At 37.9% G+C, this 23,328-nt stretch overlaps 1 protein-coding gene across 5 annotated transcripts; it reads right to left on the bottom strand.

Annotated features, from left to right (window-relative positions):
• Positions 1 to 1,676: 1,676 nt before the first annotated feature.
• Positions 1,677 to 19,667, bottom strand: LOC117300785 (MFS-type transporter SLC18B1-like). Of its 5 annotated transcripts, XM_033784583.1 has the most exons (15): positions 19,505 to 19,667; positions 12,843 to 12,980; positions 11,121 to 11,504; positions 10,664 to 10,759; positions 9,600 to 9,673; positions 9,001 to 9,148; positions 8,740 to 8,808; positions 7,188 to 7,275; positions 5,962 to 6,098; positions 5,556 to 5,654; positions 5,081 to 5,172; positions 4,616 to 4,711; positions 2,910 to 2,984; positions 2,484 to 2,627; positions 1,677 to 2,022 (listed from the first exon to the last, which is right to left on the bottom strand). In XM_033784583.1, exons 2-15 carry the CDS (start codon positions 12,885 to 12,887, stop codon positions 1,956 to 1,958), a joined length of 1,614 nt encoding a protein of 537 aa, XP_033640474.1. In that variant the 5' UTR covers positions 12,888 to 12,980; positions 19,505 to 19,667; the 3' UTR covers positions 1,677 to 1,955. The 5 variants fall into 5 exon arrangements, with proteins under 5 accessions (XP_033640474.1, XP_033640477.1, XP_033640476.1 ...); XM_033784586.1 differs by lacking the exon at positions 12,843 to 12,980; XM_033784585.1 differs by lacking the exon at positions 12,843 to 12,980 and having other exon boundaries at positions 11,121 to 11,523; positions 19,505 to 19,666.
• Positions 19,668 to 23,328: the final 3,661 nt, after the last annotated feature.

Genomic DNA, 23,328 nt, shown 5'->3' with positions numbered 1-23,328 from the left:
GACGTAGACGGGCAAACCTAAAAACAGTAATTTTATCGCGAAAAAATGTCGCCTTTGGAGTTTGTCTTTAACTACTATTCACTTTAGCTAAAGATTACCTTAGTTCGTCTATGGCAGAACTATTTATTCTATCAAGCAGCTCTTTCTCGGTCACTCCTGCCACATCCATTTTGCAAACCGATCGATCGTGTACGAACGTTGAACGTTGTTTACTTTTTTGAGCGAGGTGCCAAATTTTTCCCACAGTCCTTTGCGCGCACATGCGCAGTTGTTCAAAATTGCTATCTGCAATAAGGTCTATAGAGCTATATATATTGACTAGAGCGCTAACACCCCGTTATACACGCACTAAGGTTCTGAAGCCGTGTGGGCGCATCCATGTTTATGTACAAACCAATACAAAAGCTTGAAATTCTGTACGGCAATTGTACGGCTATTTGCATGATATATCGTGCGTCTGTTCTTTTTAATGTGACATCGAAGCAAAAAATGCAGTAAATGTGAACGCACAATCTGCTGATCAGCGCACAAACTGGGAGCGTCATGTGCGTCATGATTAAAAGGCGCGTTTACCTTTTTTTAGTACGGCAACCAAGTCGAAGTTACGGTTTTCGTAGCGCGGACGTACGCGAGTGGACAGTTGCGTACGTATACGCACACGCCGAATGTAAAGTAATGGCGGCAATGTGTGTTCTCTTAAAATTCCGAATTCACGCAACACACCAAACATGTCTGCGCCCAGGGTTGCTTCAAAACGCAGAGTAAGTTAGCGCTCTAGTCAATATATATAGCTCTATGGTCTATACCTACCTCGGGGAGCTATTATCGACTAGTCACCCTCAAACCATGCTATATTATAATTTATACTAGTCACCCATAAACCATGATATATTTGTATATTGCTCGACATTGGGAGCTATATAGACACAAGGAAATACTTTGAGATACAAATAATAATATATACAATTATTTATAAAAAACATCTTCACTGGTTAGCAAGTTTAAAATACTTTATTGGAAAACAAACATACCTAAAGTCAGTATGAACCAATGGTGGACATGAATTCAAGCACTTTTGCAATGGAAACACAAAGTGCCTGTGAAGGGAGCCATAAGCGAGTGTAATAATAATGTATGCTAAAAAAATCAAATCTACAAAACAGAATACTTTTGAAATTCGTAAATCCTTCAATAATTCAGTACTAAGTGGACCTTTCAAGTATATATGAGGCAGCACATACCAATGTTGAGACTCGATCTCTCTTATACAACCAATATTTCTTATAAGTTCTTCACCTATCATGTATAATAATTATACAAAGTTATTAATAACGAATACTTGTGATTGTAAGGCGTTGGTAACCGTCAAGAATGACGCTCATATAAAATGCTTAAAAACAAAGGGCGAAACTAACAACACTCAGAGGGGAGAGTGAAATCATTTTACATTTTTAAACTAAGAGATAGCCGCGATCAGGTACTCGGTGATGATGGTGTTTCTCTGTAGTGTACATTTATTGCGGCATTCTTTTTTAATTTTAACACCCTCCCTCTCTCTTAAAAAAAACCCCCAAAACATATAGAGGAGTGTTTGTTTGTTTGTTTGTTTGTTTGTTTGTTTGTTTGTTTGTTTGTTTGTTTGTTTGTTTGTTTGTTTGTTTGTTTGTTTGTTTGTTGGGGTGTTTGTTGTGGTGTCTAATGGCGGGGGGGGGGGGGTATGTTTGTCGGGCTGACTGTCCCTTGGGGTTTGTTTATATGTTGGGGTGTTTGTTTTTGAACCCGTTGATGGAAACAGAAGCAACGGCATGAGGAGAAAACAATCCTAGATCAGCTGAAGAAAGACGAGCACATCAAGAAACACCTGAGCTTAGGACGCTGATTCTGGACCGGGATACGTGGAAGACAACCATCAGAGTTTCCCCGAGAAGATGTTGATCGGCTGAAGATCCTCCCGCTTAACTGGTGAGTAGCACTGTCTCTGATTCTACATCTACGTGTAGACGTGTCGGGGGTACACGCCTCCTAAACAAAAGAAAGTTAGATTTAGAGCTAGTCACAGATAATTTAATTATGGTGTGTTGGTGTAACAAGAATCAGTCCAAACTAATAACAAAATAATAGTAATACAAAATACCTATAAGTAACAAACTTGTAAAACAGTTAATTTCTTTACCCCCACCCCCCAAAAAAAAAAAAAAAAAAAACCGGATTGAAATAAGTTTATAGCCTCTTCCTGAATTAAAAAAAGTGTCACTTTTGAGTAGGCTTGATGAGATTTTGAAGTAGTAGAGCATTTGATCTAGATAGCTGTAACAAATAAAAAACAAAACCAGTTCCAACATTCCTAAAGAAACACAACATTTATTTCGTTCGTAAAAAAAAACAAAAAAAAAAACTGTAGTCTTCAACAGCTTCGTGTAGGAAACAAATTGTTTGAATAAGCAAAAATAATTAAGTGGGTTTATCTAGACAATGTTACTAACCCCTTTCCACAGCGGAATTCCCACAGTCCAAAGAAACATATCACGAGCATGGTTGCTATGTAAACACCGGCAAGGACTGTCCCTGCATTGTCAAATCCAAGATGGTCGGTTAATACGCCCCCTAGGAGTGGACCAAGCATTGTTCTGTCAAATAAACAAAACACATGGTTACCATGGCAACATCCAGCATATTATGTGTTCTAAAAATTGCTTGTACGGGCAAAACTTCACAAAATTTTCTAAAACGTTGTACCTGCTACAGAGATACGAAAAGCGTCCCCTGGAACTATTTGTTTTACTCCAACAACCATCGAGGTATCCTAACTTGATTAGAAAACCATAACAACCAGTGGTTTTACCACCAACGAAAAAAGTTCGTAAACACAACACTCAGATTAAGTTAAATAATAATAATAATATACTTACCCTATTGCGAATGCTGAGACCCAAAGTCCTGATATAACACTTGTGTCTCCCAAACCTTGGGATAGTCCATACCATCTAGAATAGGGGAAAATATATTGTGAGATCAATTTTATAATATTAACTATAGACAGCAAAAAAAGTTACTCGGCTATTGTAAAAGCACTAATAATTTTAAAATGGTTACTCGTATTCTACAAATGAAAGTACCAGGAGACGGAAAATCTAATACGGTGATTTTGACACCTTGTTTGTAACAATCGGTCGAGTATTGTTGTCGCGGTATGTGCTTAAAGGTGTAAAGTGCAAATTTCGATTGTTGCAGTAACTCCTTTTGACAAGAATAGCTTTAAGAGATCAATCATGTCAATAGGAGTTACAATGGAAGTGGGCACTTTTCACCTGGAAGCACATACCGCAACAACAATACTCGACCGATTGTAACAAACAATGTGTCAAAATCACCGTAATAAAATTGTCCGCCTCCTGGTATTTTCATTGTTAGAATATGAGTAACAATTTTAAAATTATAGGTGCTTTAAAGGCAGTGGAAACTATTGGTTATTACTCAAAATAATTATTAGCATAAAACTTCACTTGATAATGAGTAATGGGGAGAGGTTGATAGTATAAAACATTGTGAGAAACGGCTCCCTGCGAAGTGACGTAGTTTTCGAGAAAGAAGTAATTTTCCACGAGTTTGATTTCGAGACCACAAGTTTAGAAATTTAGGTCTCGAAATCAACCATCTAAACGCACACAACTTCGTGTGACAAGGGTGTTTTTTCTTTTATTAATATCTCGCAACTTCGACGACCAATTGAGTTCAAATTTTCACAGTTTTTTTTTATGCATATGATAAGATACACCAAGTGAGAAGACTGATCTTTGTCAATTACCAATAGTGTCCTCTGCCTTTAAAAACAGCCGAGTTAGTTTGTTTGTTGTCTTTATGAAGCAGACTTATAGTTAGCTATAAGAAAGGATGTTTAGTTACATCTCAACCCTTCTCTTACTAGGCTAATTGAGGTGGTTTTGAGTCTCTCTGTTGTCAATTGTATTTTTTGCAAGACTTTTTAGTTTAATAACAATTCATGAAGTGTGAAGCCCGAATTAAATTTACGCCTTGATATACTTATCTGTCAGAAGTTATTTTCACTTTCGGTTTTTTATTTATTTATTTGTTTATTTTTTATTTGCTTATTTTTCTGTTTTATTTTGGGGGGCTGATTCTTTCCAACCTGAAAAGATTGGATGCTATTGGTAATTTCTCAAAACTGGCATACAAAGAGAGAGCTGTATAGAAACATTGTGAGAAATGGCTCCCTCTAAAGTGACGCGGCTTTTTAGGAAAGAGATAGAGGTAAATTCTCACCCAAATAATAAAAGACCTCAGCTGAGCCTTTTTAAAGCATAAAATTGGGCTGACAAAGTAAAGGTGTTTCTCCTTTCATTATTCTCATGTAACTTCAATTGAGCCGAAATTTAACAGGTTTGTCACGTTATGCAAATGTTGAGATGGACCAAGTGAGACTAATGGACTATAACAATTGTCAAAGGTGTCCAGTGCCTTTAATGACTCCTGACTTGAACTCTAACCCAATTATAATACCAGTTTAAATGTTCAAATTTTCATAAAACAAATTGATTGCTGTGGAAAATGTAAACATATAATTTTACTTTTAAAACATTAATTACATTGAACTTACTCAGCCGTAATGAACATATCAACCAGTGTAGGTATAACAAATAATGCAATGGAGGAAGCTCCCAGAGCTATTGCGATACTAGCGAGGTACTTCTGCCTGTATTAATAACAAAAAGTAGTGACACTAAATCACTATAGCAAACAGAAAAAAACTAGTCTCTTTTTACCTCGCGTTAAAACATGGTAAAAATGTGTTTTTCTTCCCGAAACACTCCATGCCAAAAGTCTGAAAATGTGAGATCAAATATTCCTAAGAGAACGTATGTAAAGCAAGTCCATTTATTCGACCTTTCATCCATTAATCGTCAAGAAAACGCTAGCTCAATGAAACCCATCGTCTAATGAACCAATCAGTGGATCTAGCTTGTGTGAAGTGGGCGTGGCTTACAATGAAACTCGGCTTACTTACAAACATAATTGAAAGGCAGCTTGAAAAGAAACATGATATAATGGTCATTACACTTACGGAGTTATATTTAGAAGTGGGGATGGTCCGATGAAAAGGAAAAATATCGCACAACCAAACGCTCCAAGTGCAAGCATGATCCTGGTTGATTTCTGAAATGATAATAAATGTTTATGATCACACATTACGGTACATACCATGGTGAACTGTAATAAAAACATTGCATTGGACGATAGGCCTACTTATTTAAGGCACGGACATCTTGGGCAATTATTGTCAAATACTACCTGAGGTCTCGAATTCCATTCAAATGTTATTTTTATGAGAAATTACCTCTTTCTCGAAAACTACATTATTTCGGAGTGAGCCGTTTATCGCATCGTTTTATAATATCAGCAGCTCTCCACTGCTTGTTACCAGGTACGTTTTTATGCTAACAATTATTTTGAGTAATTACCAATAGTGTTAAGTGCCTTTAAGGGTAGTTCAGAAAAGAAATGAGCTGAATTGATCCACACATTTTGTAGTACCTTACCATTTTATCTGCAATGTAGCCCCACACAAAAGAAGTTAATCCATACACTGCACCAAATACAGTGAAAATTAAGCTGATTTCAACCACATCAAAATGAAGCTGTAAAAGTAACAAAATGAAAGGTAGAGTACATTAATACATCAATGACTCTGAATCTACACTTAAAAAACACTTCCTATTTATTCCTGTGCACACAAAAATGCTGCAGTTTTACAGTGTAAACCCATTAACATAAAACAAACATTTTAAAACAATATTTGTATTTGTTGGTGGTCAAACTGTCTAAAAAGTAGGTTAGCTTTGCAAAAAAGAAAAAAAAAATGTGGGATCAAAGGAACCCAATTTGACCTAATTTAAAGTGATAGAGTGTGGTCAAGAAACACAAATGAGAATAACCCAAACTGACCTCTTTAAGATGAAGTGACAAAGTGGGGTCAATAACCCCAACAGCAACTGACCCAAGTGTAGATACAATCAATAAAAGCCATATCGCTGGAATGGTTAAGACTTGCTTTAATGAACCCATCTCCTCAGTTTTACAACCTGTATGAAAACAAAGAGAGAATTGAAGTAGAAAATCATTTAAAACAAAGTGAATATGAAGTAGAAGTTTTGTTTCACCTTAAGAAACCTGGAAAGTGATGAGATGAGCTGCATTGGCTCGGTTTCCTAAGTCACTAAAATTGTATTGTGACATCACACCTTGCTTGGCAATTATTAGATCGATTCCAATAAAAACCTTTAGTGTATTTACACTGCCATTTAATCAACCGTTAAATGAAGCATTAGTTTTACTCAGCGGGCGATGACTTCTAGAAAATACACGGTGCATGCTCATTGGCTACATTTGGTTAGTTTTGTTAATAATTGGTCGATTCCATTGTTTGGTATGTTGTTGTGTGGCTTGGTGAAAATGGTTTATTCCAACACCAACCAGGGTCATCAGAGAGCTGCCGTTGGTAGGTGAACATAATAGCTCATCCCCTAAGACATAGAGTTTGAGTGTCATGGGCAGGGTTGTTTACTCGCTGGATTGTTTACAACATAGACTTGTCCACTGTATCAAGGATATACAACTGTCTGTCGTTTAGTAATCACAGAGTTTGACACACCTTACCCAACCTATGCAAATCGTAATGGGTCAGCCACCTTTAGAAGACACTGGCCACTATTGGTAATTGTCAAAGGCCAGTCTTCTCACTTGGTGTATCTAAACATATGCATTAAATAACAAACCCTTGGAAATTTGAGCTCAATTGGTCGTCGTAGTTGCGTGATAACAATGAAAGAAAAAACACCCTTGTCACAAGAAGTTGTGTGCTTTCAGATGCTTGATTTCGAGACCTCAAAATTTAAATTCTAATTTATATTCTAATTTAAATTCTAAGTTAAAATTGAATTCTGAGGTCTTGAAATCTAATTCGTGGAGAATTACTTCTCTCTCGAAAACTATACGTTACTTCAGAGGGAGCCATTTCTCATCATGTTTTATACAATCAAGAGCTCCCCATTACTCATCACCAAGTAAGGTTTTGTGCTAATATTTTTTTTTAGTTCGAACCGAAAGTGTCCATTGCCTTTAAGGAAAACACTGTTTTTTCCAAACTGTTTACGTGCCTAGTATAATCTTACCTGGCTGGGGCATTGTGAACAAGTTGAGGGCAACGATCAATAAATCAAAGCCTCCGAGAACATAAAAGGGAAGTCCAAAACCTCCGGCCTGTTGATGGAACATAATTTTGTTATCACATCTAAAGACAATGAATCAAATAATAGCACAGTAGTAGCTAAACGCACCTGTATAAAGTAATACAAAACTGCATTCTAAAGCAAAAAATGTATACATTTGTCTTAAAGCAGATCCCAGAGCGTGGGTTCGAGTCCCAGTCGTGACACTGAAATGCACTGGACAGTTGGTAATCGTCCGAGACCAGTATTCTCACTTGATGTATCTCAACATATGCATAAAAATAAATAACAAACCTGTGAAAAATTTAACTCTTTGTCATCGAAGTTGCGAGAGAACAATGAATGGAAAAACACCCTTGTCACACAAGTTGTGTGATTCAGTGCTTGATTTAGACCTCAGCTGAGGTCTCGAATCAGTTTAAATGTTTTAGTGAGAACTACAAACATAACGTTATTTCAGAGGGAGTCGTTTCTGAAAATATATATTTTTGTTTGACTATCAATAGTTCTCCATTACTCTTTGAATATACCAAGTAAGTTTTTTTGCTAACAATTCTTTTGAGTAATTGTCAAAGACCAGTCTTCTCACTTAGCGTATCCCAACATATCCATGAAATAACAAAGTCAAAGTTTGAGCTCAATTAGTCATCAAATTTGCGAGATAATAATGAAAGAAGAAAAAAACACACCCAATTGTCTTTCCATAGTCACACGAAGTTCAGATGCTTTATTTCGAGACCTCAAATTCTAAATCTGAGGTCTCGAAATAAAATTCGTGGAAAATTACTTCTTTCTCAAAAACTACGTCACTTCACAGCTCCCCATTACTCGTAATCAGAGAGGGTTGTATTATACTAATTATGTTGAGTAATTACCAATAGTGTCCACTGCCTTTAAGCAAGACATTTAGGCATTATTAATTCGTCGGTTGTTGAGTAACGCCACGTTAAAGAACCGAGTGCAATTATCAAAAAGAGAAGGGGTTCACCCCGGTGTTCCTGGCTTGATGTGGCTGCATATTGGTTCACAGCACCGTGTACAACGTGACGGTGCTGTTAAGGATAGACCCATTATACCTTGCAAGAAATACTGTATGTTAAAGCGCCTTGAGCGACCCAAGTAGTTCATTGTTATGACGCCATCATGCAGCTACCCGTTCAACATTTGAACTTTTCTATTTGTTAATTTCAAAGGAAAATAGAGCCCAACATTAACAATTGCCCTGGTGACGCTGGACTTGTCTGATATTTACCTGGTAGGGCTGATATTGACGAGTGTTTCTTTAAACGCTGCAAATTTAATAGCATTGAAAAGCAACACCCAAACATTATGTCTATTGGCAGGGGTCTGGCAGCTGGTTGTACACATTCATAAGATGACAATTTTTATACTTTTGTAAAACCTTGACAGCCCCTGTCCAACTTACACTTATTGTGTACTATGTCTAAAGAGTAAAGTAAATAATACTCAATAAAAATGCATGATGTTTACTCACATTGTATAACAAACCTCCGAGAGCTGGCCCAACTGCGAACCCTATCCCAATCATCATCTCATTAATACTCTGTGGAATAAGACAGTTTCATTCAAGTTATATTTAGTTCGTCTTGTCCAGCAGAGACCACATAAACGACGGCCATTAAAGACCTCATGTCCAATAAAATTATTTTGATAGTTTTCACAATTTTTGTTTTTTAAGTTAAAGCTGAATTTATTTTATAAGATAAGACTTGTAGATCTTTGACTAAAACCTTACCACAACCGTTCCCACATTATCAGGGAACGTATGAGCCAATATGGCGGATGATGACGTCAGACTCGCAGCCGCTCCCAAACCTTCAACAATCCGTAGCAGGAAACAGTAGACTGTAAATGAAGTATCAGTCGGCATGTCGCCAAGCAAACTGTAAAAGTAAACAAAATCTCATCAAGTGAACAGAAAAACATACCGTGATTTCAAATTCTGTATCTAATCTATTTACAGCGCCCGCATCGCCAGTAACAAGAAACGTTCACAACCGTTTATACACTGGTCATAATAAAAGGTATAAATGCCCCCAACGTGACGCGCTCTCCACCAAACTGTCTGAGGTATTTATGAACTGAAATTCATAACTTTACTGAATCTGTGATACCTTAATTTTAAAGTTCAATTGACAAACAGTTGACCTTTCATATTAAATAGTTATTCCTCAAGAATTAAAACACGGATCAATTAAAATACAAAGGTCATTCTTTTATATTGTTTTTATATGATATGCATTAAATTGTACTTTTGTCATTTGTCATGTGGAAATGTTTTTGCGAACATAAATGTGAATTTAATTGAATTGATTTATAAAGATGAAAGCTTACCCAAAGAGAATGTTGGATCCACCAGCCATAAAGGAGCCAGCCAGAAACATAAACCGAGCTCCAATTAAAGGTAGCTGTAAACGAACAAACCAAGAAATATTATCCATTCTACCTATCTTATCAAAGTCTAATATTTAGGTTTTTGGTTGCCATGAATTTGAATACTAAAAGTAATCTACCCCAAAAACGTTCACTTCTGAGTATGGGGCTTGGCATCTTTTTACAGACCAAGCTTCTGCACGTTGGGTTGAATTATTCACTGGTTGGAGTGTGATTCTTATCAGTTGTGTTGTCAGTGGAAATTGGTTGTTTATTTTGGATTCTAAGCATCCACCCTGAAACCCATTTACCCAAAGTAGGCCATAAGCAAGTGACGCTATCGGGACTACTTGCGATGTTAAAAAAACAAAAACAAATCGTTTAGCAGAGAAAAGCAGAGATAATGGGTTTATATTTCTTATAAGATTTCTCTAGATATATTTGGGAGATTGTTATGATTCAAAGTTGCTTTCATACTGATATGTAGCACCTTTTCCAAATACTTTATGAATTAAGAACATGTGAAATTTTGTAGATATTATTTTCATTAACTTTCAATGAGATAAAAGAGAAAACAAAAATGTTGGAAACTTCTCATTCTAAAATTAGTGTGCAGTATTTTCATAGGCAAACTTTGGTACACTTCAACAGTGTGTTGATATTGTCGAGTGTGTTCGATTGATTTGATGTTGTACCCGAATCACCCACTTACAGAATGAAGGTGTATCAATAATAAAATGGAGTATTTTGATGGATGTGGCATTGTGGCCTCATACACTATTCCCTTTTTTTCCCAACATGAGGCAAACACATAAATCTTATCAGAGTCCGAATGTTTTAGTGTTGGGTTGCCATAGAGTGGGTTAGTTTGATGGATTAAGCTTCGTCCCCCAGCCCATTCACTCTGAGCAAATGAGGTCAAGCAAACCATTCACATCCAAAGGGGACAGGGTGGAATGACCGAGGTGTGTTAGGTGGTTCCTGGATTTGCAACATGTTTAAAAGAGGGTATAGAAGAAACTTACAAACTTTCCAAAAATTGGTGAAAATACACTGGATGAGAGAGCATAAATGGTGGAAACCAGCCCGATAACTGTTTGTGACATTCCTTTGGCCTTGGCCTGCCAACAAATAGACAAAATCAAATGAATTTATATAAAAATTAAAAAAAATAGGTGACCACAAGGTCAAACAAACAAGTGTCATGGTAACAGGTGATCCAGGGAACAGATACTTACTTTGAAAATGTAAAAAAATAAATTTAAAAAATGGAGATGATCGGATGCAGCATTGAAGGCAGTGGACACCATTGGTCATTGCTCGAAATATTTGTTAACATAAAAACTTACTTATGAACGAGTAATGGAGAGCTATTGATAGTTAATAATTACTGTGACAAACGGCTCCCTCTAAAGTGACGTAGTTTTTAAGAAAGAAGTATTTTCTAACAGATTAATCAGGACTTTTAAAAAGCGCACTAACCTCTATTGGGAAGAAGACAACCAGAATGGAGAACGACATGAAGTTTGCAATTGATGCTATGGTGATGGCAAAAAGGATCAATTTTTGATCAAAAGTTATTTTAGGTTTTTTCTTTCTCTCGTTTCCGACAGGATCCTCAACAATGTCTGCATTGTTCTGATAACTGTCACGTGATGTGGGCGGTCCTTCAACTTGAGGCTCATTCCATTGGCAGTTGGTTTCCTGTGCATTCTTGTCATCAGTCTTTGGGAGTGACGTTTCTTTGATACTGTTTGCTGATTGGCTCTTGCTATGAGTGACAGGTGATGATGTTGCTAAGATGAGAGAAGACTCTTCAGTCTGATTTGCAGATCCATTTTCCATTTTGTTTTCGTCTTTCAAACTCTGAATGTTGGAATCGAAACTTAGAATTAAACAAAAAGCTCGATTAACAATTATACACTCCTTCAGATGACTAAAACTATGATTGATTGACTGTTTAATTTATTGGATAAAAATACAGCAAGAATAAGCAAAAAATACATACACAATCACGGGTGAAATAATTGATTGGTTGTTTGACTTTATTCGATTCTTTAATCTGATCTTTTAATTGATAAAATGAAATATTTGCATCTATATGTTTCTTTAAAAATGTGATTAATTGTTGAGATATCACTCTACTCCATCTCAGGAGTATGTACAAACGTTAAACAATTTATTAGAATTGCAGGTGGAAACATTCATAATTTGAACCAATCGAGATTTTTGTTCAGTTCATGTAATTGACAACAACATCCACAGTTCACTCAACACTAGTTCCATTTCAAGCAACGTATACATTGTACTGACTGGGGGAAGTCTAATATCAGCCTTTTGAGCACACTGGAAACAGTCGTTTAGGTGCAATGGGTTCCGACAAGGTATAACAAAGGTGGTTTTCTAGCCTTTGAGTGGTAACAGAAGTGAAGGATATACTACGTCGACAGCCATTGTCAGGGAGGGAGGGTTGGACCATTAGAGCATACATATTTTGCACACAAAGTTGAGGGGATCGACCACAGTACATTGGAACCATGATCATAGAGGGTATTCACGTGAGGTGGTATTTATTCACGTGGGGTGGTATTTCGGGGTTGTTTTAACCTAGTTCAGGTACGTCAGCTGAATGGTTTGTGCGTTTAGCTACGAGACCGGGGCCTGACGAGTGGAGTGGGTGCCAAGCACCTTCTATCCGTATTTATAAGTATTACCTTTATTTGGTCAAACATACATAAACTGTTATATCTTTGTCAGTTACAAAATATGTTTATTACACATTAAAGTAATTCATGTTTTCTTTAACAAAATAATGACAAAACAAACCATAAAGGCCTTAAAAGTCCCCCAAACTGTAAAAGGTGATTACAAATCTGCCAAGCCCTTTAGCAGCTCTTATTTGGCACATAAAGGTTGTCACAGTCTCTAATGCAAAAATAAATGGCAACAATAAATCGAACCAAAAAGGAGGCTAAAATGTTTTACAAAACAACCGGAATGTGATGGACAGGATTGAAGTGTATAAAAAGACTGCAGCTCGAAAAAGCCTGTTGATCCATGTCAGATATTAATAGGAGACCAAAAAGACACGTATAAAACACTTGCTATAATGTGTTTATGATATTGTGCTCAGGGTCTAGCTGAAGCTGTATACCAATACATTAGCAGCTAGCTGATCATAATTGAATCTACTTTATTACTTACCGTGAACAGTTTCAGCCCGAACCAGATATGCGGTGGATCAACCATCCAGCAAGTTATTTCTTATCGCATGGGATTGATCGCTCGATGTATTAAAACTTTACTTCGACTTGAACTAGTCCTTCCAGCATTTCACTCTACCTGTTGACACATATTGTACGCAATCCAATGTGCCTTCATTTGATTACAACTCCATTCGGATTAACTTGAGCTTTTACGAAACGGTTGTCCTCTAAATTATAAATGGCAATTCTACTGCTTTCTTTCTTTGTGTGGGATTTGAAACATAGCCTTGATAGGTATCATTAACCCACACCTATGACGTTATGCAATTGTTAAATCGCTCCATTTTGCACGAATGGCGCCATGGGTACAACACCAGTGCAAACGGGTCAAACTTGCCCAATACCACCAATGGTGCCATGGGTACAACACCAGTGCAAACGGGTCAAACTTGCCCAATACCACCAATGGCACCATGGGTACAACACCTGTGCAAACGGGTCAAACTTGCCCAATACCACCAATGGCGCCATGGGTACAACACCTGTGCAAACGGGTCAAACTTGCCCAATACCACCAATGGCGCCATGGGTACAACACCAGTGCAAACAGGTCAAACTTGCCAAATACCACCAATGGCGCCATGGGTACAACACCTGTGCAAACGGGTCAAACTTGCCCAATACCACCAATGGCGCCATGGGTACAACACCTGTGCAAACGGGTCAAACTTGCCCAATACCACCAATGGCGCCATGGGTACAACACCAGTGCAAATGGGTCAAACTTGCCCAATACCACCAATGGCGCCATGAGTACAACACCTGTGCAAACGGGTCAAACTTGCCCAATACCACCAATGGTGCCATGGGTACAACACCTGTGCAAACGGGTCAAACTTGCCCAATACCACCAATGGCGCCATGGGTACAACACCAGTGCAAATGGGTCAAACTTGCCCAATACCACCAATGGCGCCATGGGTACAACACCTGTGCAAACGGGTCAAACTTGCCCAATACCACCAATGGTGCCATGGGTACAACACCAGTGCAAACGGGTCAAACTTTCCCAATACCACCAATGGCGCCATGGGTACAACACCTGTGCAAACGGGTCAAACTTGCCCAATACCACCAATGGTGCCATGGGTACAACACCTGTGCAAACGGGTCAAACTTGCCCAATACCACCAATGGCGCCATGGGTACAACACCTGTGCAAACGGGTCAAACTTGCCCAATACCACCAATGGCGCCATGGGTACAACACCAGTGCAAATGGGTCAAACTTGCCCAATACCACCAATGGCGCCATGAGTACAACACCTGTGCAAACGGGTCAAACTTGCCCAATACCACCAATGGCGCCATGGGTACAACACCAGTGCAAACAGGTCAAACTTGCCAAATACCACCAATGGCGCCATGGGTACAACACCTGTGCAAACGGGTCAAACTTGCCCAATACCACCAATGGCGCCATGGGTACAACACCTGTGCAAACGGGTCAAACTTGCCCAATACCACCAATGGCGCCATGGGTACAACACCAGTGCAAACGGGTCAAACTTGCCCAATACCACCAATGGCGCCATGGGTACAACACCTGTGCAAACGGGTCAAACTTGCCCAATACCACCAATGGCGCCATGGGTACAACACCTGTGCAAACGGGTCAAACTTGCCCAATACCACCAATGGCGCCATGGGTACAACACCTGTGCAAACGGGTCAAACGTGCCCAATACCACCAGTCTTGCAAGATAACAGAGTCACAATGATTAAAGTCATAGACCTTTTTTCAACACAGTCTAGAGCTACGCATGTATTACGAAATGATTGCAATACACAAGTGAGCTTTCGTTATGAGATGTTCAAATTTTGTTTTAGTGAACAACAATCTATAAGCAGGTAAAAAAAAAAAGATAAATCAATTTCATTTTAACCAGTACTTTTTTATTTAATTCTAAAATTTAACTCCCTAAAAAAAATAAGCTCGCAAAGATACTTCAATATCATTATCATTAAATCATATATTACTATCGTCCCTTTGAGTTCTTTCATGGAGACAATAGTTTGCGCATATTTTGTTCCAATGCCTGGCAAAGTTGTCAATTCCTTAAGGGATGCCTTATTTATGTTCATGATTATATTTGGTGTACAATAATCCTTGGGGAAATAGGTAGGGCCTATACAATTATGTAACAAGAAAAGTTGGTATTCAAAGTATGGCTATATTGCCCGTCATTAAGCTATACTGCCAACGCTCCTGTCGCAATGACGCACAACAGGTTGACCTGATTGACAGTATTTTAACTTTGGTGTTTATTTTTTTAAACACGTTTCGCAAAATTTTAATAAATGAAAGCTGACAAATTTTGTTTCGCTGTTCAAAATTAAAAGTACGCACCACGCATGCAGGAATACCAACTTTATATTAATACAGTGTACATGTATATGCAAAAATACAAGACGGAGATACATTATGACTGTAGGCTACAACAATTCCGGCAAAAGCTGAAAATGTTGAAAGCTATAACATACTAAATTTGAGCAGTATACAAGTATATACAAACATACAATTCATTGATATTCCTAAGGTCTGTATGAATGCATAAATACTTCAACAATTTCGGCGAAAGCTGATTATGTTAAAGGCTATATACTAGTTAAGTTCAATGACGTACACAGACTACACAAATTTCGGCGAAAGCTGATTTTCTTGAAGACTATATACTTAAATTTAGTGAGATAGATGTGGTGCTTAACCACCGACAGCTTTCAACCAAAAAGTAGATTGTTGTCGATGTAACTAATGATTTAATGTGCTATTAATAAGAAAAACCTCAAATTGCACAACTCCAAATGTTTTGCACTTGGGAAATAAATTAGTCCCGTGAATTCCTCACAGGTACTTATAATTTAATAATTTAACTACTGATAAATAAATCGCACGCAACTGTTTACGCAACAATTTACCTCGTCGCCAATGTTGTAAGGTCGGTAGTATTGGATCTTACCTAAATCTCAGGCAGAGTCCCGTTGGGCCTGTCGGGCTGAAATGTGAAATCCCACTGGACGCCATTTCGGCAAGTAACTCTTTTGATACAACAATAGATTAGTGCAGATTAGTGCAGACAATTACCGTTTCTATCAATGGAAAACAAAACATTCACTTGCTGAAATGGCGCCCATGCGTATTTCACGTTCCAACAATAGATAAAGCTTCAGTTCCGCATCTTGCGCCTTCGGCGCTCTATAATCTTTGGTCCCAGTACCGACCCCTGGGGGACTCCGCTCCGCTCATTACATCAGTTGAATTGTGTTCCTCAAAGTTATATCGAAAGTATAATCACGTAACACAGGAAGCACACTTTGGTCCCAAAGGTTATGTTCAGTGTCAGTGTTATCTTTGTTGGTCTTTCACCTTCACATTTACTTCGAGTCGGGAACAACAACCTACGCAGTCACTTTCGCTTCGATCCATGATGCCACTGTCGAAGGAACGAGCGTTTTCCCTGTACCGTGTTCACGCACCACCAGAGTGGTGTTCACTGGAGTGACTGCAAGCTTTTGTAATACAATTTGACTTTAAAATTAAACGATATCGCGCCATTCGTGCAAAATAATGGAGCGATTTTAACAATAAACAACAGGTGTGGCATAATTAATGCCCTCTGTGATACGCTATTCGTGGATACGAATGGCGTGCACCTCGGGTAATATCCTATTTAAGTCGCAGGAGACTTGCTCTTTTAAAGGCAGTGAACACTATTGGTAATTACTCAAAATAATTATTAGCATAAAACCTTTCTTTGTGATCAATAGTGGGGAGAGGTTGATGTTATAAAACATTGTGAGAGACGGCTCCCTCTGAAGTGCCATAGTTTTCGAGAAAGAAGTAATTTTCCACGAATTAGATTTCGAGACCTCAGATTTAGAACTTGAGGTCTCGAAATCAACCATCCTATACCTAACGCACACATCTTCGTGTGACAAGGGTGTTTTTTCTTTCATTATTATCTCGCAAGTTCGATGACCGATTGAGCTCAAATTTTCACAGGTTTGTTATTTTATGCATGTGTTGAGATACACCAACTCTGTAGACTAGTCTTTGACAATATACCAAAGTGTCCACTGGCTTACAGAAAGTCTTGCTCGCGTAATCTATAAAATATGACCATTTCGAAAATGTGTGTGGCTCCTCATTAAAGGGAATGTACACGTTTGGTATTTACTCAAATTAACTTAAAATCTGACTTTGTAAGAGCATTGGAGAGCTGTTGATAGTATAAAACATTGTGAGAAACGGCTCCATCTGAAGTACCATAGTTGTGTGAGAAAGAGGATTTTCTCACTAAAATAAAAACAAGACTTCTAGCCAGAAGTCTTTTATCTGAAAGCACACAAACTTCGATGACGAATTTAGCTAAAAATTTCACAGGCTTGTTTTGTTATGCTTATGTTGGGATACACCGTGACAACACTGGTCTTTGACAATTACCAAACGTGTACCTTTAAAGGAAAAGTATATCTTTGGTTTTAGGAACCGTTCTATTGTTTTAGTCCCATATCAATTTGACAATAAATTTAACATGTACACATTTCATTTCAAAAGGTGTTCGCTTTCTTGAGATATCACAAAGAAAGCCGGCTCGAATAATATCAACACAAAAAGAATAATCCCATACACAATCTAAGAAGCGTTACCGCAGTAACGCTATCCAGATTCAAATGTAGAGCCATAAAAACTTGTATCGGCAGCTGCTGAAGGCTTCGAACAAAAGGCTTTTACTGCCTTGATTTTATGAGTCAATTACCAAAAAGCTTTTACCTTTCCTTAAAGGAACACGTTGCCTTGGATCGGTCGAGTTCGTCTTTGAAAAGCGATTGTAACCGCTTGTTATAAAATGCATATTATGGTTAGAAAGATGTTTTACTAGTATAATACAATGATCCAAACACATTTGCCACGAATCTTGTGTGGTTTTCCTTTTACTTCGCGAACTAACACGGTCGGCCATTTATTTGAGTCAAAAATTTGACTCCCATAAATGGCCGACCGTGTTTGTCGACGATGTAAAAGGAAATCCGGGCAATTTCGATTGATACTTGTGTGGATCATTATATTCTACTTTTAAAATATCTTTCTAATCATGTGCATTTGATAACAAACGGTTACATGCACTTCCAAAGACCAACTCGACCGATCCTAGGCAACGTGTTCCTTTAAGGATTAAGGCCGACGGGTAAAAGCCTTGTAGTTCTAGGAGTAGGTTCCAGCCAGACAATCATTCCAGTACAACAAGGCAGAAGAATCCCGGGTACTTTGTACATACATCAGGCCGATTGGCAGTCGTACAGTCACTTATTTCTTGTATTTTGACGAAAGAACCGAGATTGCAGCTGAAACAATCCTTATCATTCAGAGGAATCTTATATACATGTACTATTAGTATAAGAACCCAGAACAGCTGTACCATTGTTGGCAAGGACTATATAGGGTTTTCTCAAGACCCGCAATCCAACTTCAAAGTCAACATGAATTTCCAGGAACACCAAAAGTTGCTTTCTATTAGTCAAGACCCGATTAATATTTCAAGCCGAGGCTGGGGCTCGGTCGCGTAAAATGTACCGTGCGGGTTTGTTTGTTTGTTTGTCTGTATGTGTGTTTTGTTTGTTTGTTGGGGTGTTTGTTTGTTTGCTGGGGTGTTTGTTTGTTTGTTTGTTTGTTTGTTTGTTTGTTTGTTTGTTTGTTTGTTTGTTTGTTTGTTTGTTTGTTTGTTTGTTTGTTTGTTTGTTTGTTTGTTTGTTTGTTTGTTTGTTTGTTTGTTTGTTTGTTTGTTTGTTTGTTTGTTTGTTTGTTTGTTTGTTTGTTTGTTTGTTGTTTGTTTGTTTGTTTGTTTGTTTGTTTGTTTGTTTGTTTGTTTGTTTGTTTGTTTGTTTGTTTGTTTGTTTGTTTGTTTGTTTGTTTGTTGTTTGTTTGTTTGTTTGTTTGTTTGTTTGTTTGTTTGTTTGTTTGTTTGTTTGTTTGTTTGTTTGTTTGTTTGTTTGTTTGTTTGTTTGTTTGTTTGTTTGTTTGTTGTTTGTTTGTTTGTTTGTTTGTTTGTTTGTTTGTTTGTTTGTTTGTTGTTTGTTTTTTTGTTTGTTTGTTTGTTTGTTTGTTTGTTTGTTTGTTTGTTTGTTTGTTTGTTTGTTTGTTGTTTGTTTGTTTGTTTGTTTGTTTGTTTGTTTGTTTGTTTGTTTGTTTGTTTGTTTGTTTGTTTGTTTGTTTGTTTGTTTGTTTGTTTGTTTGTTTGTTTGTTTGTTTGTTTGTTTGTTTGTTTGTTTGTTTGTTTGTTTGTTTGTTTGTTTGTTTGTTTGTTTGTTTGTTTGTTTGTTTGTTTGTTTGTTTTCCATACATACAACAAATAATTTAAATTAATAAAAAGATGGCGATAAAAATCCTAAACCAAGTTATTATTATACACAGTCATGTTGAGTCACATATTGAATAAATACATGTAGGAATGTCTTTCGAGAGAAAGACAAAACCTCCGTAGTGGAACACCTAAGACTGCTGTCAAATTACAAATACAATACCAGTGACCTATAGTAACACATAATCTAAGAATAAATGGTTTAATTCTAGGGCGGCTTAAGCCCAACACAGACACTCACCACCTTCGTACTCCGTACAGCCACCTTTATAATGAACCAGACACCCACCGTCTACTTCATTCCATCTAGCTGCCCTACCACTTTGAGCATGAACATAATAATGATTCGGATTTCATGACTTCAAGGCTCGTAAAGAATCAAAACGTGGTACAAAAGATCATGGGCGCCCATGAAAACAAGTCACCCTTGACCTCGCGTATAAGCTACTTATATCACTCGTCAGGTTTTTTATTATTTATCTGCAGCCTAGATTTATCAAGTTGGGTTTTGAATTTCTTGTTGCATTGTATTGTACATTATTATTATTAGTAGGGCAGTCACGCACACGTCTAGTATTGATGCCAGACGTTGTTATTCACTATTGCGACCCCCGCTCCACTTCTCCGGGCCACGCACTATATGGGGGTATAGCGGGGCTGTTGAAAAACAGTCAGATCACCCAAAGCACGACACTCTAAACTTAACCAAATCAACCAGAATGTCTTGCATCACGGCTAGCACAAAGTGGATCGTTGTTTTGAAACCAAATAAATCAAGCAAAAAAATAAAATATTTTAAGAGATTGTTGAAGAAAATAAAATAGTCAGCCGTCGGGGAGTTCATGAACTGTGAAAAACGCAATACCTACCTCCGGCAGAGGGACTATTTATAAATCTGGTTGTTCTAAAACCCACTCGACCCCCACGACCCACGACCCACGACCCCCTCGACCCTCGACTTTTGTCGGCGGACGTCGAGGGGTCGTGGGTCGTGGGTCGTGGGGGTCGAGGGGTTCGAGGGGTTTTTAGAACAACCCCTATAAATCATACTGCCCTATAGTTTGTGTTAAACATTTTTGTGCACTAGTAGTCTTTATATAGCTCCATGGCTAGACACAGACAACTGTGTCAATGAGACTGTGAACATTGAGTTACACAGCTTTAATTTCTGATTAAAGATTTTTTGCATGTAGTTTGGGGAAGGGCACACATTGCGTATATTTAGAACTAAGAACGTTTTAGGAAAGGTATATAAATGGAAACGTGGCATGCCGAAGTTCTTTCAGAGAGAATAACTGCAGAATCGGGTTGTTTTTATATGTAGACTTGTGAGATAGTCAAAGTTGTGGCAGTGCTCGCGTGAGATCACTGCTCTCGCGCGAACTGCTGGTTGCCGACTTCTTCTCCCCATTTAATGGGACGGTAGTCTCGCGGGGTCAGCAGTCTCGCGATAATACTGCGGGAATCGCGGGGAGATTCGGAACGAGTCGGAATGCTATCACCGCGACAGACATTATTAACGACTTGTACACAAGTCTACTTTAAATGAAGATAAGATCATTAGCCATTCATATTCTTTTAATAATAACTTCTAATTAATAATAATATTTCATTGATATTCTTTATCCAGGCCGATGCAAATGTACTCATCAGCCATGTTTGAAAACTTTCTAAGCAACTTTGGGATCAAACGACTCTTCCGAATCATCACAACTTTTTCCCCCATTTTTTTTATTTGATAATTTTTTCGTTGGAACTGAAGATACCAAGAGCGTCTTATAATTTCCTTTACTATGGATCGATGGAAAGAAAACAAAGTTGAAAACTGGTTATGAAAGTTGAGCGAGACCCCAGAGGACCAATCATCCCAGTTATATTGATTTATTAATATATTATTATTATTATTATTATTATTATTTTTTTTTATTCATTAGACAATTCAATTATTATAACACCCAGAGTCCGTCCAGTGAATAGCAAATGAATGTAAAACAAACAAAAATCTTTAAAAAAATGTTTCCTCCTCGCAACCATGCTCATTTTATTAAAAGAATAAACATCATTTCCGACCCAAGAGTTTTAAGAGCTAGGGAAAGAGGCTACAACACAAGGCTCTGTGGGCTACTAGAGTGTATTGGCAAGAACGGCAGTTTCATGGGTCTGCTTACCGTTAGCAAAGAATCGGCGCTTACGGAAGCAGTGCATCCTGCGCTTACGTTAAACGCATTTGACAGGGAAGTAGCAGGGAGTTTTGGGCTGTGCAAGTGTACTCCACGTTGTTTTCTAGGCTACTAGGCATTATTTGCATACAAAACTAGCGCATACTAATTCGGTGCTTGCCTTGCAGGTGGAGAATGGTGATCGTTAGCGCATACTTCGGCGGTAAGCAGAGCGATGAATTTGGGCTCCAGCCAAAAAGCTCGGGCACAGATTACGTAACTGTATTTGCAGATTGATTCCAATGCAAATTGATGGCAAACTATTGGGGACCCTTGGAATAAGACGGCGGTAACCATGCGTAACTGATAGAAGAGCAATTCAAAGGAGATTCCACATTTCTATAGATTCCCCCTTTTTGTTCTACATTGTTGTGCAGATAAAGAGTTTCAGCCACGTTTTCAAAGTACTAAAATAGGCTGTGAACATGGCCATTTGTACATTGTTGAGGGCTTGAGGGCAAGTAAAGAGTTTTCTGCACCATTTCCAAGGTACTCAATGAGTGAACACAGCATGGCCATTGTATATCTGGACCAGTGCAGACAGACTTCAGCGGCACTGGGATTCGGAAGACGCATTTTATGAACGTTGCAGGTAAATTTACCCCATCTTGTGCTATGTTTTCTGATGTTTTTGTTTGTGATCTACCTCTTTTAATTGACTCCTTCTTCGAATCCCAACCGAGAAAGGACTCGAGAAAGTACTGAGTATACAGTGCTACATACATCGGTGTATGCGTAAAAAATAAAATAATATAGTGTTCTTTATCCTCGTTGCAAATTTAACATCTATTATTAAATCATTTTGCTTAACAGGTTTCTGCCAAGAATCATTCCAAGAACTGCTAATAGTAATATGAGAGAACTGGCTGCTAATTAACAACATTGTAAGAAATGTTTGTTACCATACCGAGTTGAGAATCTATGGATTGTGCGGAAGGAGTGTGTGTTGGTTGTCTATGGATCTTGACGTAGAGTCGCCAATGGATCAAGGTAGGGGCAAAATGCTTTATCCGACCTCCACTTTTTAAGGAAGCTAGAGTGCGATCCATATCCTTGATGAATTTTTGTCTTCATTTCCATAAAAAAGCACTTGAGCAGCTGAATCAAACCTGTTCAGATAGACAAATAAACGAAACCTTATCAGATTGTAGATTAAAGAGACCTTTTCAGGTTGAACATTCAATGGATAGGATGGTCTAATATCATTATTAAAACAACAATACTTTCATTGATGCTTCTTCAAAATGCTCCGCAAAATATTAAACAGAGTGTCTGGTTGTCAAAGGCAGCCTGATTTCCAAATGCAGTTAATTATAAAATAAGGGCACTGCGTTAACTGTTTACCTCTCTAGAAGAAACAAAAAATAAATAAAAATGTTGACACCAAAATAAATGAGGTCGGATACCGCAATTTTGTCAAAGGAGACAAGACAGAGAAGCAAGTGAGAAGACTGCAAAAGGTAGCAACGATCTAACCCGTTCTCTTGTAGAGTCCCACCCCTTTTGTAACGCCCCACTTTGTCCACTACAAGACGTTCGACCAACTTGTTGATGTTGTCCCAATGAATAGCTTTTAAGGTGACGTCACTCTTGTCTCAGGCTTTTTCCTGATGTGCATATTGGTCGAAGCCAATGATGCTTTTTAGTTCGAAAACTATACACTTTTCTGGAAATTTCTTTGGGGTTGAAATCTTGAAGTCATCAGTTGTCATAATTAATTGTAATTGTAGTAATTTAGTAGTTCAAGCATGAGGTTAAGTGCCAAATACCACTATAAATTACAAAATGATTACTTTGTGTATCCATCTAAAAATGTTAAAAATGTTGGAGTAAATAAGTAAAACAT

The sequence above is a fragment of the Asterias rubens genome, chromosome 16 (genome assembly GCF_902459465.1).
Source record: "Asterias rubens chromosome 16, eAstRub1.3, whole genome shotgun sequence".
NCBI classification, from domain to species: Eukaryota; Metazoa; Echinodermata; class Asteroidea; order Forcipulatida; family Asteriidae; genus Asterias; species Asterias rubens.
Note: the sequence above shows the minus strand (reverse complement) of the source record. Positions and strands in the feature narration are given on the sequence as shown.

What these genes read in the sequence shown, in the direction of transcription:
- LOC117300785 (XM_033784581.1), bottom strand. Translation starts at nt 16,331, where the DNA reads ATGGATCGAAGCGAAAGTGACTGCGTAGGTTGTTGTTCCCGACTCGAA. An exon ending in TTGTCTTCTTCCCAATAGAG is followed by an intron (nt 10,760 to 11,120) that starts GTTAGTGCGCTT and finishes ATTTGTTGGCAG; the next exon opens with GCCAAGGCCAAAGGAATGTC. An exon ending in GATATGTTCATTACGGCTGA is followed by an intron (nt 2,985 to 4,615) that starts GTAAGTTCAATG and finishes CCCCTATTCTAG; the next exon opens with ATGGTATGGACTATCCCAAG.